Consider the following 18,490-nt stretch of genomic DNA (forward strand, 5'->3'; position numbering starts at 1 on the left):
CTCCCCATCCACACACTCTCTCCCCATCCACACACTCTCTCCCCACACCACACTCTCTCTCTACCACACACACACACACACACACTCTCTCCCCATCCACACACTCTCTCCCCATCCACACACTCTCTCCCCATCCACACACTCTCTCCCCATCCACACATACTCTCCCCACACCACACTCTCTCCCCACACCACACTCTCTCCCCACACCACACTCTCTCCCCACACCACACTCTCTCCCCACACCACACTCTCTCCCCACACCACACTCTCTCCCCACACCACACTCTCTCCCCACACCACACTCTCTCCCCACACCACACTCTCTTCACATACCACACTCTCTCCCCATACCACACTCTCTCCCCATACCACACTCTTTCCCCACACCACACTCTTGTCCCACCACTGCAGTCTGTGGTCCTTCAGGCAGGAAGAACAAGTCATGGGTTTATGTATGAACACTGCTAACGCCCATCAGTCCTGACCTCAATACCCCTGCTGGCCAAGCTCTGTGGCTCACACGCACCTCCCTCCTGACTCCATTATGGGGCACACTGCTCTGCAGACACGTTTCACCAGGCTCGGACTGGCCTATAGGGCAGTAGGCCCATGGCCGAACCAAAAATGCAAAATGCTGCTATGGCCCAGTTCTTTTTGTCAACATGGGCCACTTTCTTTGCCAGTGTGGGCCACTTTCTTTGCCAGTGTGGGCCACTTTCTTTGCCAGTGTGGGCCACTTTCTTTGCCAGTGTGGGCCAGTTTCTTTGCCAGTGTGGGCTACTTTCTTTGCCAGTGTGGGCCACTTTCTTTGCCAGTGTGGGCCAGTGTTGCTGAGTAAATATTCTTTGAAATGCACAATTTGCGTCACATTTTATCAAAAACCTCCCCCTTGGTTACTATTCAAACAGTGTCACAAAAGCAATGAATTCCCATTTGCAACTGTGGGACACTTTTTAATTGGTGCCCGAGACCATTTTATGGCCCAGTCAGACCCTGCATTTCACCATCTATCCACAGCAACTCATACTGTTTCTGCCCCAGCCCTTACCCTCTCACTCAGTCATCAATATCTGCTGTTTCTTCTGGACAGGTGGGCAGTTTCTGCCTCTCGGAGCCTGAATCCGGCAGCGACGCCTTCTCCCTCCGAACAAGTGCAGAGAAGCACAAGGACTACTATGTCATCAATGGCTCCAAGATGTGGATCAGCAGCGCCGAGCAGGCGGGCGTCTTTCTGGTGATGGCAAATGCCAACTCCTCTTTGGTAAGTTATGTGCTGCTGCCTGGCCAGCCTTCACGCTATGCGCTAGTCTTCACCCACTGGTGCCTTAATTGAATGATTGTTATGGATGGTGATTCTGACACACCTGGTCAAATCTGTTTCCAGTCTGCCACTTTTCCAATGCATAGGGATATTAGACTCTGTGCTATTCCAGCCCTCGCTTCCTCTTTCCTATCCCGATATATGAGAAAACAGCTTACTCAGGCTCTTCTCACACCTGCATCTGAAGGTGAGTCCTTACCAATCATCCACTACCATCTAGCCATGAGGGCATGTCTCATTACATCCTGTGAGGCAAAAAACCTTGGCGTCATCTTCGACTCCACCCTCTCCTTCTCTATTCACATCATGGACCTTGCCAAAAAGGCCCACTTCCGGCTGTATTTCCTCAGAGGTATTTTACCTTTCCTCACCTTCCCCCAGAAGCTCACTGTCTCCAGAGCCCTGGTTCTCTCCAGGCTGCACTACTGTAACAGCCTCTTTCTCAACTTGCCTTCCTCTACTCTCCAGCCTCTGCAACTAATCCAGAACAGGACTGCAAGACTTATCCCTGGCCTCCAGCCCAGTGACTGTATTTCTCCAGCCCTGAAATCTCTTTATTGGCTCCCAGTGGCTGCAAGGCTCAAGTTCAAGACCCTCTGCATCGTCCGCAAAGATTTCAGAGGCCAGAGCCCGCACTACATCCAAATCTCTTCCGAAATACCTCCCTTCTAGAACCTTTCGCCCAGCTACTTCCAACTCTCTGAGGGTTGGACGCTTCTCCAGGCAGAGAGTGGGGGGTAGATCTCTCTCTCCTCCGCAGGGGCCTCCCTCCGGTACGGCCTACCTGCTCCTCTCATAATTGAGCCGGACCACCTGAAGTTCCGAAGCAGCTCAAGACCCTCCTTTTCTCCTCTGCCTTCTCTCTTTCACTCCCTTGCTAACTTACCTGTCTGCTGCACTGACTGGTTGCTTGGATCCCTCAGAGTCTCACTGGAAACCAGGCTCCTCCACGTCCAGTCTTCCTTGCATGACCTCATGGCCTTCTGCCCACTGAGGGGCTGTTATTGTAACTTCTACAGCCCCCCCGCCTCCTGCACTTACTCAGAGCCATGCTGCCCTGTTCGCACTTCTCCCTTTCCTTTCCCTTGCACTTCTCGTTGTCGTACTTGCACGATCCGAATGACACAAGGCCTAGTAGGATTGTTTGTCTTGTCCTCTCTGTTTTCCCCCCTTTCTTGTGGCGCCTATAAACACTTGTTTACAGGTGCGTTATAAACATCATATCATACCCTCCTGCCACTCCTCTGCACCCCCTCTGCCTGTGAAGGCCTCCCACGTGGGACCATTCATATTCCTCACCTTTGCCATGTGGCCCCTCCCTTCCTTGCAGGTTTCTCATGTCAATACTGTTCAAACATGGTACACACACCAAAACGCTAATAACATGAAATATAGGTAAAATGTGATTGTTAAAAAGTTACAATTTCAAGGGTCGCAAATAAACAGTGCAACTTCATCTTGATCGATCAATCATAAGAAAATCAGTGGTCAGAGTTTATTGGGAGCCTTAAAACGGTTTATTCAGTTATACCTTGCATCATATTGTCACTCATTTCTTTTCCTGCATTTTTCTCTCTTTGACCAAGTTCTGCGGATGTATTTAGCTGTAAAGTGAAGCCCATTATAATCACGCATTAATGTACACATTGCCGTGGCATTCTTGAGGCTAAGGTACAGAGCTCTCCAATCGGTGTGCTACTGTCTCCTCTCTTCCAGCCCGTGTGGGACATGCGCTGCTATGCGTTTGGCTCTATGACCTTGTGAGTGTAGACACATTCAAGGCATGCATTCTAAACTTGAATATAGTGAGCGAGCGTATGTAGGTGAGACGAAGTCCAGGTACTCCTCGTATCCAAAATCTGTCTTGCATACCAGGTTCAAGCATGAAGCCTCCATCTTGGTTTTGGACCTAAAGAGGGCTGCATCTTTGCCCTTGGTTTCCGCATCCATGTTTAGAGGATTTTGCGAGTCGCGACCCAAATCGAGCAGTGCTAATGTTGATTTAATGTGCTGTGTAAGGAAGGCGTGGTCTCAACAGTAAGACGGACACAAGTGACCATAGTTCAAGGGTGTTTATTGAACTTTCACACGGGTGTGATGAACACCTATCTCAACCTAAATCTACAGATGGGAGTAAGCTACAGCTATCAAATAATAACAATGCAGTCCTAGGGGAGTCTTGTCAAAATAAATGGGGTCTATACCAAAAAAAACTATTGCCAAGCCTTGCCGCTAATTTACAAATAGTGTAGGGTAATGTCCATGAAAAAGGAAGAAATGTTCACAAAAAATGATAGGTCAGGATGTTCGGACCGTTGGCCTCCCTTCTCCACGTTTTCAGCACGGGACTAGCCGGTTCACTCGAGCAAAGCAAACACTCTGGCTTCTACGGCACAAGGATACAGTTCGATTTCCAGCAACAGTGCCTTCTGTGCCCAAGTTTCTTTTCTCATCTGCCTCTTGATTCAGAGGACCTGATGTACAAACAAAATAAGATAACCAGTTATTTTCTTCTTTAAAGTTTTCCACTCAGGTTCTCCACCCTGGATCCCCCTCAGCTGGGCTCAGATCCCTGTTAACGATCGTTACTGTGGATCCCCCTCTTCAGGGCTCAGATCCTTGTTATTACAAAGTTCAGAGAATATTTGTTTTCTCGGGTGACTTACGTTTCACCTTGGATCCCCCTCAGCTGGGCTCAGATCCGTTCCCTTTTCCAATTAGTCTCCCTAAGCCAGGCTTGGACCAATATTAGTTCTCCTTGGTTAATCAAAGACTTTCAAATGTGCACGGGATTTAGCGTGACCCGTTGCAGTACCACTTTGATACAAATTTCCGTTTTACAATACAGTTGCCATTCAGTTGGATATCTAACAGTCCTTCGAATGAGCCCCCACGTGGCCCCAGACCACTCTGTATACAGTATCACACTTGGTCTTCAAAAGTTCATTCATTATTTCGGTTCCCAATTATATTTGCGTCGCTTATCACATGCATTTCACACACTGTCCTCTTTCTTCATACAATGTTGCCGCTTGCAATCTTCAACCTTGGTTCAAACACAAACTGGTTTGGTATCAGTCTCTCCGACTCACCGGCTGTGTTGTCTTTACTGGTGCTACTTCGTTGTCAGAGACTATAGGACAGTACCATGGTGGCAATTGCTCCTCGCTGCCTTGGCTATCGCGGTGGGAGCGTCCCGGATACCTTTGGTGCACAGTGTAGGTTTGTTGAGCTTTAGTTCCCGGTCTTAGGCTTCTTAATTTCAAAGGTTTGTGAAGGTAACAGTTTTAAGAGGTTGAGGGCACTTCCCTCCTTGCAACCCTCTCTGGTCTCGCAGTGTTTCTCCTTGTACTAAACTTCCATCTTGTAACTGCTGTTTCCCCGTATGCTTTTCCTCGCTCAGTGTGCTTTCTTGCTCTGCCTTTCATCCGTGTGGGGAAGTGTGATGGAAGTCAGGTGTGTGTAATGATCAGTAATTGCCTGAACTTGCCTGACCATGGTATTGGGACAGGTCAGGTATACAGCTCTGGTGTTAGTCCGTTGTCGCTCACGGTGAACTGTCCATGAGAAAATGTTTGTCGGGAAAAGGGTGGAGGGGTTGAGTTTCTAGGTATCATACCTGGTAGGAAGGGGAAAATGTGTAAGAGGGAAGGGGATACTGCGTCTCACCATCCAGTGCCCCACTTCCACTCCCCGAAGATCCCTCATCCAGGCGATCCTCCCCCACTTGTCCACCCCAGAAATTGGATCCAAAAGCGATGCCCGTGTCGTGGCCACATGGATGACAGATCCCTGGAGACTAGCATGTGAGACACCTTCAGGTTTCTCACAGCTGTAACCATGGTAACCATGGCATTGCTCACCCTCCTCCCAGAGTCATTACATGTTGGAGGGTTTCTTTGTATTTTTCAAGATCAGGCGACCCCCATAAACGAATCCAGTACAGCACACAGTTAGGAAGGTTTTTCTAAAGTCAAACTGAGGGCTTCCTTAAACCATATCTGAGTCAGTACAAAAACTCCAGTCTTAGTGTAAGGCTGTACCACCTGAGAATGTTGGTAGCATGGACGGAACAGCCAGGCTTATTTTAGGAGGGAGAGAGGGCTGTAGCTTGTTAGAAAGAAATTATAGCATGCATATGGTCCAAAGAAACACTGAAACACTATGTATTGTGCAAATGTTTTATTATAAATAAAAGTAGTGCATAATAAATCTTTGGAAAGGTAAGTACTATCACATATCATATAAACGCAATTATAAAAACCAACTCGGTACTTCTGGAATACAACCCAAAGTATAACCTTCCTAAGGATAGCAATCAGCAGTTCAGGGTCAGCCAAACATACAATTATACATTCAGGCTAGCACTCTGCTATTCTTGGGGAATAAGACCAGGTGAGTTACTTCTAGAATACCTTGAGTAAATCAACGGCAGCCGAGCCTACTGGTCAGAACATACACAGTGATATTCAGTTATGGATCACTTGATTAGACCAAGACTGGATATCTTGCAACCCATGTAACTTTCTTCTATCAAGAATGGATACAGTTACAACACCACTGTTACTTTTAAGAACACAGTTCAAAGGGAGTAATTTACACTACTCAGGATAAGTATGAACACAGTGATACTATTTTAGAGGTGCACTAAAGCCGTTCAGGGAAAGCATAACCCAGTTATACACTTTTAGAAACACACAATGTATTTCAAGGTAAGTAAGTAACCTAGTATACTATTAAGAAGGGCAGTCAGCAATTCATAGGTAAGTATTAACTACAAGAATGTTTCAGAAATGCACTGAAGCAGATCAGGGAAAGCAAAACCCAATAGTACACTTCAAGTTATTCAAGGTTGGTAAACCGTATTAGTTAGCTTTAATAAATATTCTGTAAAGAATAACATAACAGTAGCAGCACAATTACTTTTAGGAAGAGTGGAACACTATTCAAAGTAAAGGAACAATCAGCAACTTAAAAGGTAAGTAAGAACTTGTGTAACACTTTGTAACTTATTCTATTTCAGAGATACAGTTACAACACTAATTTATAAGTAAGTATTTTCAACACTTGGTATATTTTCAAGACAGAAGCCACATCTTTTGTAGTCCTTGCCTATTCTATAGCATTAGCCTTCTCAGAGGCAGAAGAGGGACCCTAGTGGTCTAGGAGCCAGCCGTAGGCAGGTCAGGATAGGGTTCAGTTGCAGGACAGTCAGAGTTCCAGAGGACAGCTCTTCAGACAAGTAAATATTCACTTTAGAGTTAGTTGAAAGTGTTCAGGGACTTCACAGAAGGCTCCCTATATGCGTTCCAGTTTTAGGCCTGGGCGAATTGTATGGGCAAACTCGCAACCACAAAATTCACCCACTCAGCCCCACAGGATGCTCACCAGACGAAAGGCAAGTATTACCTAAGCCAACACAGTACCTCAGCAAAGAAGAAGAGTTTGGAGTCGGTCGTCTTCCCGACACAGCAGCACATGCTCCGGTCCCTGGGTGATTCTTGGTCTGGTGACTGAAGAACGGACACTGGATGGGAACTGGTAGCAGCAATCGACAGGAAAGGCTTTCAACAAAGGATTCTTAAAGGCTTCTAGCGGCTCTGCAGTTTTAACACCCTTTTACAGGCACCTGATGAAGAACGAATATCGCTGGTCGGATTCTCTTCACTCTCTCAGTCCAGCACTCTGCTGAGGGGGCTCAAGGTCCCCTGGTATTGGCGTTTTGCAGCCCAGCAAAAGGGTTAGAGCCCTGCAGTAAAAGATATTTTATGTGAAAGGCCAGACTCTTTTCGTCAGCGTCCTTGGCTTGTTCCACAGTAAAATACTTCTCTTAACGTATTGGCCATTCTCTACTTTGTTCTTGATATTTGTAATTAGCTGGCTATTAGCAATGCTGATTATGATTAGTTTGCTTCTTTATTTTCCTTGCTTTTTGGCATTGGTGCTTATAGTTAGCTGGCTATTAGCAATGCTGATGATGATTAGTTTGCTTCTTTATTTTCCTTGCTTTTTGGCATTGGTGCTTATAGTTAGCTGGCTATTAGCAATGCTGATGATGATTAGTTTGCTTCTTTATTTTCCTTGCTTTTTGGCATTGGTGCTTATAGTTAGCTGGCTATTAGCAATGCTGATGATGATTAGCTTGCTTCTTTATTTTCCTTGCTTTTTGGCATTGGTGCTTATAGTTAGCTGGCTATTAGCAATGCTGATGATGATTAGTTTGCTTCTTTATTTTCCTTGCTTTTTGGCATTGGTGCTTATAGTTAGCTGGCTATTAGCAATGCTGATTATGATTAGTTTGCTTCTTTATTTTCCTTGCTTTTTGGCATTGGTGCTTATAGTTAGCTGGCCTTTGGCAATACTGATTATTATTATTATTATCTTGCTTCTGTATTGCCCCTGCTTTACCTTGCCATAACAACACAAACCAAACCTGCAGTGCATAGCGTAACGTTCCAAATTTACATCACTCCTTCTATGTCCACTGCTTCTCCCGTTCCCACCCCCCCCTTACAAGCCTAATCTTCTTCATGTTCTATTTCTTCGTCTTACAGTAGGGTTTCCTCATCAAGGGTCTCTGTTGGGTCCCGATCACTTGACCGGTCTTGCAGGGGCCCAAATAACGTGGCTATTAGATGTTTCCAGGCTATCAAGGTTTCGGCCACCTCCTCCCCCCAGAACTATTGGCTTCCTGCCATACTGTAGTCTCAGCTTCGGGCCATTTTTGTAGGTCTTTACACCATACTTCTATTCTTGGTTTATGGCATGCTTTCCACCCCATAGCGATTCTTCGCTTTGCAAGTACATACGCCAGATATTTTAGTTTACTTACATGATTGAGTTTACGTGTTCGAGGAAACCCCCCCCCCCTAACAAACAAGCCCACACTATATCCACCACTATCTTGATCCCTTTATCTTGCAGTCTATATGCTACTTCTCCCCAAAATCTTTCGATTACTGGACATGTCCAGAACATGTGCACCATTCCGGAGTTTTCTTCGTCGCATTTGGGGCATGATTGTCGTCCTGGGTTTTGGAATTTGGCTATCCTCTGGGGTGTCATATACGCCCTGTGGGTTATATATAACTGTATCTGTTGTAGTCTTGCATTCCTTGACACTTTTTTGTGAAACCCTTGGGCTCGCTCCCACATCACATCACTCATTGGGGCACCCACTTCCTCCTCCCAGTCCTGTCTCAGTTGTACCACTTCCTTCCCTGCTTTAGACATCAGCTCATATATCCTAGATATCTTGTGTCCTCCTTCTGCTATGTCATATATTGTTTCTATGGTGGCATCCGGTTGGTCTTCTAGTACTACTTCGGACCATGTCTCTTTGATTCGCCGCACCACCCTATGGTATATGATATATTGTCCCGTGTGTAGCCCTGTTTCCTCCTCCAACATCTCAAGGTCTTTTTATCTTCCCCTCCTGCCATATATCTCCCATTGTAGCTATCCCAGCTGGTTCCCAGTGCTTCCTGATCATCATCCTTAGTTGCTCTTCTTTTCCGGACAGTGCGACTAGTGGCACTTGCGGGGAACACAGGGACGGGTTCTCCATTACCTGACAGGCCCTACGCCATATCTCCCACCCTAGTATCATCATCTTTGGGCACCCTTCCATCTCCGATCTGGACAACCACATAATTTCTTTTAAAAAGAATGGGGCACAGTGCAGTCGAAACAGCCTGGACTCTGAGGTTGCTTCTTCAGAGAGCCATTTTGCTACATATTGCATCTGTCTTGCTATGTAGTAGATTTCATAGTTTGGTAATTTTATACCCCCTTTCTCATGTGGGTTTTGTAGCTTCCAAAGGGCCACTCTGTTCCTTGTGCCATGCCAGAGGAATTCCCTGCATATGCTATGTATCCTACCTAGCAAAGAATCGCCTTGATATCAGGCATTGGATGTTCCCAAAATAATGCAATAGTCTTGGAGGACCACCATTTTCAGTATGCCCCTCGTCCCATCATCGCCAAGGGGAGCTTCACCCAGAACCTCATACTATTTTCAATACTCTTGATCGCCTTCTCAGTGTTATTTTGGTGCTCTGCCTCCACTGTATGGTATATGTCTATCCCAAGATATCGAAACGTATTGACCTCCCATTGTATCTGTAAAACAGTTAATTGATCTAACGGGATCCCTTTATATCTGCCCAGTGGAAATATAAAAGATTTTTTAGGATTGACAGCTATGCCAGACAGCCTTGCAAATCGCCCCATCACTTGCAGAAAATACTGGAGGTTTTCTACTGGGTAGCGTAGATACAAGAACATATCATCTGCGTACAGGGAGATTAAGTGCAGTTCCCCTTTTATGGTGATGCCTATTATGTCATACTGCTGCCTCAGGTATATATCGCCTGGGGCTCTAGGGCTAAGATATACAGCACAGGGGATCACGGGCATCCCTGTCTAGTACCTCTATTGAGTTGCCACCTCTGATATTACTGCTCCCGTTTTAACCCTGGCCAGCGGCGCGCTATCTAATAGTTTAACCCATTTGAGATACCCAGGACCTGTTCCATAATTGGTCAGGGCCGCAATCAGCCAGGGCCATTTGACTGAGTCAAAGGCCTTTATTGCATCCAGCGATACAATTGCCATTTCGTCCGCATCCCCATTCAGGTGTTCAATGACTCGGTGGAGTCGTCTGAGATTGTTAGATATATTCATATTAGGGACATAGCCGGTCTGATCAGGGTGTATTAATTTATCAATGATCCTCCTCATTCTGTTTGCCAAGACCGCTGTAAGTATTTTACTGTCCTGATTCAGCATTGATAGGGGTCTGTGTGAGCCGCAGTCATTGCCAGGCTTATTGGGTTTAGGGAGTGGTATAATAATCGCCTCTCTTAGGGACTCTGGTAGTCTTCCCACTTCATATGCCTCATTTAGGATCTCTAAAAGCGGGAGGAGCACCACGTTCTTGTACATTTTATAAAATTTGCTAGGGAGTCCGTCGGCTCCCGGAGTCTTGCTGGTTGGTAGCTGCACCACTACCTCCTCCAGTTCCTCTAGAGTGATCGGCGCATCCAGCTTCTCTCGCTCATCTGCGCTAATTTGTGGCCACCCAATATCTTCCAGTGTTTCTCTTATTTCCTTGCAATCACTTCCCTCCTCATCACAGTACAAAAGTCGGTAATCTACAAATTCCCGATTAACACCTTCTTGGGTGTCCTCTATGCGCCCATCATCCCTCGTTATCGTTCTGATTGTGGGTCTGGGGGTCTCACTCTTATATACCATGCCAGGGCCCTCCCCGGTTTGTCCCCTCCTGCATGCTATCTCTCTATATACTTTTTTATAATTGAGATTGCCCAGTCTCTCCCAGTGCCCAGCACATTTTTGTAGCAGCCGGAGTATTGCTTCATTATCTTCCCTGGTATTACCTCCCTTTTTTTGTTGAAAATTCAGTTTTTATTAAGGTTTTCATGGGTATAACATAAGTAATGCAATCATAGAATCAACAAGGTGAACATTACAGATGAAAAAAGAGAGAAAAATTTGTAGTACAACTTATTCCCCTTTTCCAGCCGTTCTCTCCCCCCTACCCCCTCCCTCTCCCATACCATGGTCTAGAGAGCAATAATAACAGTAGGATCAACTTTGCTGTCTAACAAGGGTGTAACGTGGGCATAGGGCAATTTTGGGACATGTGTAGGTCGCTCAGCACGCCAGGGTGCACACATCTGGGGAGCCGTTCTAATTCTAGGCCACATCTTCACGGTCTAGGTGGGGTGAGTAGACCGTACCGTTCCGACCTGGGGGCTAGACAGGGTTGTATTAGGTATCTTATGCTGTTTTCCCATATTTATCGAAAAAGGGAAGCCATACGGCCTCAATGTTTGACTTGGATTCGTCAAGCAGGTGGGTTAGAAATTCCATGTCATATATTGCCCGTGTTTTTGAGACCCATTCCCTCTCCCCCAGGGGTTGGAGTGATTTCCATCTTTGAGCCCAACAACTTCTGGCAGCAACCAACATCACATGTAGCATATGGTCATGTTTAACTTTTGGACCCCCTTCCACTTCAATGCCAAACAACATCAGCCAAGGGGATAAGGTCCTCTCCATCCCATCTACCTCCTTTATCCAGCACAGAACCTCGTTCCAATAGGTTTGTGCCACCTGACACTTCCACCACATATGTATATAGTCTCCCTTTTCGGTGTGACATTTCCAGCAGTGCGGGTCGTATCCTTTTTTCATTCTAGCTATCCTCTGTGGGAGGTAGTGCCATCTATGGATCAGTTTAAGGGCCTGGTGGCGGTATTGGGGCGCAGCTGTGGAGTGGTTGGCCTGTCTACACATCTTGAGCCATCTCTTTTCGGCAATGGGCGTGCCCAGATCCCTCCCCCACTGAAGCTGGGCAGGCAGGGGGTCCCGTGGGTTGGAGAGTAGTAGGAAACCATAGAGTGGTGATATCACCCCCCCCGGTTCCTTTGTGCGTGATGAGGAACTTCTCGAAGTCCGTGAGATCTCGCCTAAGCGTGTCACCCCATCTACTTTCGGTCAGGGCCCCAATGAGTTGCAAATAGTGAAAGGGAGAGAGGTTGGGAAGTCCCAAGGCATCTTTCAAGTCCCCCAGTGATATGAATACCCCCTCCCTCCAGAGTTGCCCGGCTCTACAAAGGCCTGCCTCGTACCACTGTTGGAAAGCCAATGGCTTGTTGATCCCCTCCCAAAGTGGGGGAGCCCAGATGCAGCTGAAAGGTGATGGCCACGTTGTGAGCCACCTAAGGTGACCCCCTTCCTTCCATATGGACCACAATACCCCCAAGACCGGGTGTCTCAGACTCCCCTTGGGGATACTCGCCTTAGGGACCCACAACCATTCATCCAGCGTGACCGGGGAGAAGGGCAAGTTATCCAGGCACACCCATTGCTTTTTCTGGCCCATCGTCAAATGATCTACCAGGATTCGGAGCTGTGATGCCTTGTAATAAGTATCTAGGTCTGGGAAATTGACTCCACCTTCATCCTTGGGCCGTATCAGAGTGTCGTATGCGATTCTGTGAGATTTTCCCGCCCAGAGGTAGCGGAGTAGGGTCCGCTTGATCTCTAGGAGGAATGACTTCGGTATTTGGGTCGGGAGCATCTGGAAGAGGTACAAACATTTAGGGAGAATCACCATCTTAATGGAGTTGAGGCGTGCCATCCATGAGAGGCCGGATTTTGACCAATGCTCGAGGTCACGCTTGATTGCCGACCAGAGGGGGGGATAGTTAACTCTAAAAAGGTCGGCTAGGTCCAATGGTATCTGTATCACCAGGTGAAAAAATCCCTCGGGTGGTTTGGAGAATGGGAGGGATTCGATATATTGCTCTTCTACCTCGTTGAGTTGGCCCACTGGGAATGCGATTGATTTATCTAAGTTTACCTTGTAGCCTGCCAGGGTCCCGTATTGTTCTAGAATAAGCAGCACTTCTGGGACTGATTGAGATGGGTTAGAAAGGTATAGTAATACATCGTCTGCAAATAAGGTTATTTTGTGGTTGGTTTCCCCCATCTTGATTCCCTGAATCTTGTTGTTGCCCCTAATCGCTATCGCCCAGGACTCCATCACCAGGGCGTATATGAGGGGGGATAATGGACACCCTTGTCTTGTGCCTCTTCCCAATGGAAGGGCCTCTGATTCACACCCATTAACTACCACTTTTGCTTTGGGGCTTGAGTAGAGAGCCGACAACCAGCCCCGCCACTTGGGTCCCATCCCCAGGGATGACGAGACACCCTCCGTGAAGGCCCAGCTCACCATATCAAACGCCTTCTCCGCGTCCAGCGACAGGAGAAGGGCACCCTCAGTTCTAACTTTATTTGAGCTCAGTATGTGCAGAGTTTTGCGCATGCTGTCGGCTCCCTGCCTGTTCATCACAAAGCCAACTTGATCTGGGTGTATCAGTCTAGGGAGGCATCTTTCTAGGCGTGTCGCTAGGATCCTGGTAAAGATCTTTGCATCTGTATTCAGAAGCGAGATGGCCTATACGAGTCACATTCCATTGGGTCCCTGCCAGGTTTGGGCATTACCGTAATCAAGGCATGTAGGAATGTTGGCGGAATGGTTGTCGATGTTTTAATCTGATTAAAGAGTTTGGCCAGTGGCGGTGTCAGTACAGGTTGATATTGTTTGTAGAAGTCGGCTGTGTAGCCATCTTCCCCAGGGGTCTTACCTACTTTCAGTTTTTTGATGGACTCTTCAACCTCTTCCTCTGTTATTTCCCTTTCCAAAGTCTCCCTCTCTAGGTCCGTAAGCCTGGGGACGGGGTGGTCTTTAAGGTAGCTATGGACGTCTTCTAGCGTTTCACCCTCTTGTCTGGTGTAGAGCGTTTCGTAGAAGCCTGCAAAGGATGTGGCTATATATGTTTGGCTATCGTTTGGGCTCTACCCGCTCCGTCCCTGACCTTCTCTATCCACCTATGTGCTCTGTTCCCTCTAAGCCTATGCGCTAAAAGCGTTCCAACTTTGTCTCCTTTCTCATAGTATCGTTGCTTAGTGTATCTCATTCTCTTGACCACCTACCCAATTAGAATTGTGTGTAGGGCCTGTCTCATTTCACTAAGGAGGTTTTCATGGTCTACGGTATCTTTTGTGAGCTGTGCTCTCAGGACCCTTAGGTCCTCTCGGAGTTTGGATTCTATTAGGGCTCTCTCCCTTTTCTTGCTTGAGCCCTCGGCGATGAGGAGACCTCTAAAGGTAGCCTTTGCTGCCTCCCAAACCGTGGCCATGGGGACCCCCCCCCTATCGTTTGTTACAAAGAAGGCTTCAATTTCTTTCCGTAAGAATTCCCTAAACACCTGATCCCTTATGAGGGTATCGTTGCAGCGCCACCTGTATGATTTCGCAATATCTTGTAGTCGCCATTCCATGACTAGGAGCTTGTGGTCTGAGCAGGTTATTGGTTTGACCGTGGGGCCACTAACCTCCCCTCTTCCGATATCAGTAGTAGGTCAATCCTGGTATATGTCTGATGGGGGGGGGAGAAAAACGTGTGTCCCCCCCCCTGGGGTTTGCCAACATTTTTGCCACACATCTACCCAGTAATGTTCCCGTAGTAGGTCCCGCATGGCTAAGTTATCTTTGGTGGGGGCCCTCGGTCCCGTTCCCCTGGCCGACCACCAGTCTAGATGGGGGTCTTGAATGAGGTTAAAATCTCCCTCCAGGATCGTGGCTCCCTCGGCCCAATCGTCCATGACCTTGAGGACTTTGCGAATAAATAAATTAAATTTGGCCGACGTTTGGCACATACAGGGTGGCCAGAGTAATCCGTGTACCCTGGGATAGTCCCTTAATCCCCAGAAATCTGCCCCCGAAGCTCCTTTTCGTCTCAACATCTGTAAGATGGAGTGATTTGCCAAGGAGGATCCCCACTCCTTCTTTCTTTGATGATTTGTGTGATGCCCAGAAGTTACTGGCTATTTCTTTCCCCTTTATCGTTGATTCTGCCCCCCTCCTATAGTGTGTTTCTTGTAGGAAGAGGACTAGCAATTTTCACTTGCGGAACATATTACTTGTGAGTGATCGTTTATTCTGTGAGTTAAGGCCCTTGATGTTGAGCGTACCAATCCGTCCCTCAACCATGATCATCACTGCCCATGCCCTGTAGAGTCTGAACATGTACTCTTAGTGTTGACCATGTGCTTGAGCTCCCATTCCATGATATGGTATAACCGTTTCCCCTGTCCCTCCCCCCTATACCCCCCTTGTTCCCCATATCCCTTATCCCTTGTATAAGGCGTTCGTTTCCATTGCCCAGCAAACATTGGGTTTAGTAACGAACCACCAGGGCCGCCACCCTGGCCTCGGGAGATATCTTGGTGTGGGACATATCTGCCACTTATTCAATATGGAACCAGTCCCAAGTTTAGTTGAGTGTTAGGTCTCTCTATGGGACCTCCCTTTTATTTCCCTTCTCCCCCCGCCCCCCCACCCCCAATGACCCAAACCGCATCCCAGGAAACCATGGGGCTCATTGTACCTTAACTTTCGATACTAGGCAGAGAGGGTCCACCCCAGGTTAGATATCGGTCATGAGCCACCTCCGGATAATTCCGTACCCCTCCAACCCTCTATAGGGTGGATCCCAAACTTTTCCCCTATATCAATTAAACAAAAACTTCGCCCACTGTGGAAACATCCTGGGGTGGCGTATCATTCACCTCCGCACTGGGGGGGTCTCCATGGGCCACATGAGGAACCACATTCTGAACAACAACTTCAATTTGCTCTTTCTCGTTTTCCCACCCTCCCTCCATAATCAAGTGGGTTCATCCCGGGCTCTCGGGGGGTGTTTACTTTTCTGAAATTTCCGGATGCCTTTTACTTTATGCTTTCCTTGGCTCAGATCCGGGCCCCGCGGGCCCCGGCCATGGTCTCCGTCTGACCCCGCCTGCGATCCCGATGGGCCTGGAGGGTCTCCTACCAGCTCATCTATAGTTCTTTGAATGTCAACTTCTGTCACAAGCTGATACTTCTCACCTTGCCATTCGAAAGCCAAGTAGAAGGGATGTCCCCATCGGTATCTGACTCCCTTTTCCTGTAGCCATCTGGTGATTGCCCCACATCTTTTCCGGAGTTGTAGCATGAGCGCGGATAGGTCCTGGTACATTGCCTGCCACGTTTGAGTTCTCGTATTTTATGTCTCTTAGGGTCCTCGCTCTCTCCAGTATCCTTGCTTCGTCTCTGTAGCAGTGGAATCTAGCCAGAACCGAACGCGGGCCTCTACCCCCTCCACCCGCTCTATGGACCCTGTCGATTAGGACGGTTTCTCCAGAGTCAGTCCCCAAGACTATTCTGATGATCTCCTGCACCTTGTTCTCCAGACAAGTCTGGGCCTCGCCCTCCACCAAGCCAAAGATCTGCAGGTTGCTTCTTCGCTCGCGGTTTTCCATGTCATCCACCTTGAGGCGGAGCTCGTCCTCCCGTCTCTGCATTTCTCTGAATCGTGCCTCCATCTGTGACTCTAGCAGGTCTGTAGATGCCTGATTGTTCTCTACTCCCTCCACTCGGTCCTCGAGTGTGGAGACTTTGGCGGTGAGGTTTGCCAATTTGGCGCACATGTCCGTCTCATGCCCCTAATCTCATCTAGAATCGTCTGGATGTTGTGCTGCATGGTATTCATGTCTGGGGCTGGGGTGGGTGATGAGCCCGTCTCCATCTTCGGGGTCCCTGGGGTAAAGTGGTATTTCGGTAGAGTTTCTTTCCAGCTCATATGGTGCTATCCTCTTCAGATCTCTACTGTTCTCCAGTGTCACCAGTGGTGCCTTCCGGGGGTGGCAGTGTGTTTCCCACATCTGTGCGCCGCAATTGCGTGGTGTTGCGCATTGGGCGAGATTTCTTGACTCGCCTTGCTTGTGGGGGGCTCTTTTGTGGTTCGGAGCCTCGCTTTCGGGGTTGTCGCTGTGTTTCTCCCCCTGTCGTTTCCCAGTAGACTCCTGCGCCTGGCGGGTGCTTTCCAGTCCCCGGTGCTAGTCCAGTTGGGGGCCCAGGGTAGCGTAACCACGCGCCTTCCAAGTGCTGCGCTGGTGGTCTTTTCTTCTTTTTCCTTCTGCACTTATCCGTCGGCCTGGTCCCACTGGGGAGCAGCCTTGGGCCAATGTGGCCCTTAATGTTGAGTTATACGGTGTCACAGTCTCCGTCGTGGTGTGCTCTGTGGGGGGGCTGTGGCGGGCCAAGAGGGCCCAGGGGCGCACCCATGTCGGCCCAGGCCTATGCTGCTGTTACTGCAAGCTTCTGGTGTCCTGTGGCAGCCTGGATGGGCTCCTCTTGGGAGCCTGTGAGTGTCTCGATCTGTGGCCCGAGGAGGGGGAGGAGGGGCCCGGGCGTGCTCCCGCGACGGCCCGGGCCGATTGCTGGGGTCTCCGGCAGGGGTCCGAGGGTGTGTGGCAAGCTTTGTGTTGTACTCGGTGGTCCGTGCTTGGATCAGCCAGCAGCCGCCTCACCCCACACCATCTCCTCCGTGTGCGAGGTCCTCCGAGGCTGGATGGCGGGATATGCTTCTCCGTAAGATCAGGTCGCCTCACACTGCTTACACTCTCGGGTCTTCCTCGGGAGCCGCCGGCAAGGCAACAAGGCGTGGGGCCGGTCCGCCGATCGCCACTCCGGGCCAGCCCACCCTGGGGAGGTACGCAGCACCGCACCGCCAGGCCGGCCGCGATGCCGGGCTGAAGGGGGAGGGGGAGCACGAACGCTCCAAATCGAATATCTCCTAAGGTACAGCACCCCGGAGGCTCAGGGAGGCGTTGCCAGGGTCCTGGGGGGTTCCCGTAGCCGTTTCTTCCAAAAAGGGGACGAGAATGTTCTATTTTCGCTTTAAACTCCACAGTTTTCCCGAGGCTTGTCAGGAGCTAGCAGATCAGGCTGCCATGTTGCCTGCGCCCCGTGGTGGCCTCCTCTACCTCCCCTTTTTAACCCTGTTTCTAACTCTACTTCTGCATCTTGTAAGTCTGCTAAGATCCCTCCTTGTAGTCCTTTGGATTTAGCTATGGCTATTCCTCTCGCTACCACTTAAAGGCTTCCCAGAGCATACCCGCTGTCTCAACACTGCCAGTGTTGATCTCAAAATAGCTTATTATTTCCTCTCTCAAATCCTGCCTAAAAGTAGTATCTTTCAACGCCTCTGCTCTGAGGCGCCATGTCGGTATCCTTGCTCTCGGGGGTCGGTATTGCCATTCCAGTACCAATGGCGAGTGGTCTGACAGGACCCATCTTTATATTCTATCTGTGTTATTTCCGTCATTAGCTCCTGTGGGACAAAAAAATAATCCAGCCTGGTATGTGAATTTTGTGGAGCTGAATAATGCGAGTATTGTCTATCCTGTAGATGGCGCAACCTCCATGCATTCTCGAACCCTAAGTCCGTTAACAGTGACTGCAACGTCCTAGCGGCTGGAGTGGGTCTATCTATTTTGTTATCTGACCTATCTATTTTCGGGTTTAACGCGCAGTTAGTCTCCTCACCAAATCACCGCCCCCCATAAACACATACTGAGTTTGTTATACAGAGTCCTAAAGTATGCCACCGTATCCTGGTTCGGGCATATGTGTTTATGATGTTTATTTCCTTATTTTCCACCAGCCCTCTTATTATAACGATCCTCCCATCTGCCTCAACTGTAGATTGCAATAGCTGGAATGGGACATGCGGTGCCACCCAGG

General features: G+C 48.5%; 1 protein-coding gene across 2 annotated transcripts in view; it reads left to right on the forward strand.

Annotated features, from left to right (window-relative positions):
• ACADSB (acyl-CoA dehydrogenase short/branched chain) overlaps positions 1 to 18,490 on the forward strand; it is a 359,596-nt gene that overhangs the window by 133,284 nt on the left and 207,822 nt on the right. For both annotated transcript variants that reach the window (XM_069612021.1, XM_069612022.1), the window contains one exon: positions 1,094 to 1,264. In XM_069612021.1, the coding sequence (XP_069468122.1) occupies positions 1,094 to 1,264 (171 nt within the window). The remainder of the gene's footprint in view (positions 1 to 1,093; positions 1,265 to 18,490) is intronic.

The sequence above is a fragment of the Ambystoma mexicanum genome, chromosome 8, assembly GCF_040938575.1.
Source record: "Ambystoma mexicanum isolate Mex_15411 chromosome 8, UKY_AmexF1_1, whole genome shotgun sequence".
Classification (NCBI taxonomy): Eukaryota; Metazoa; Chordata; class Amphibia; order Caudata; family Ambystomatidae; genus Ambystoma; species Ambystoma mexicanum.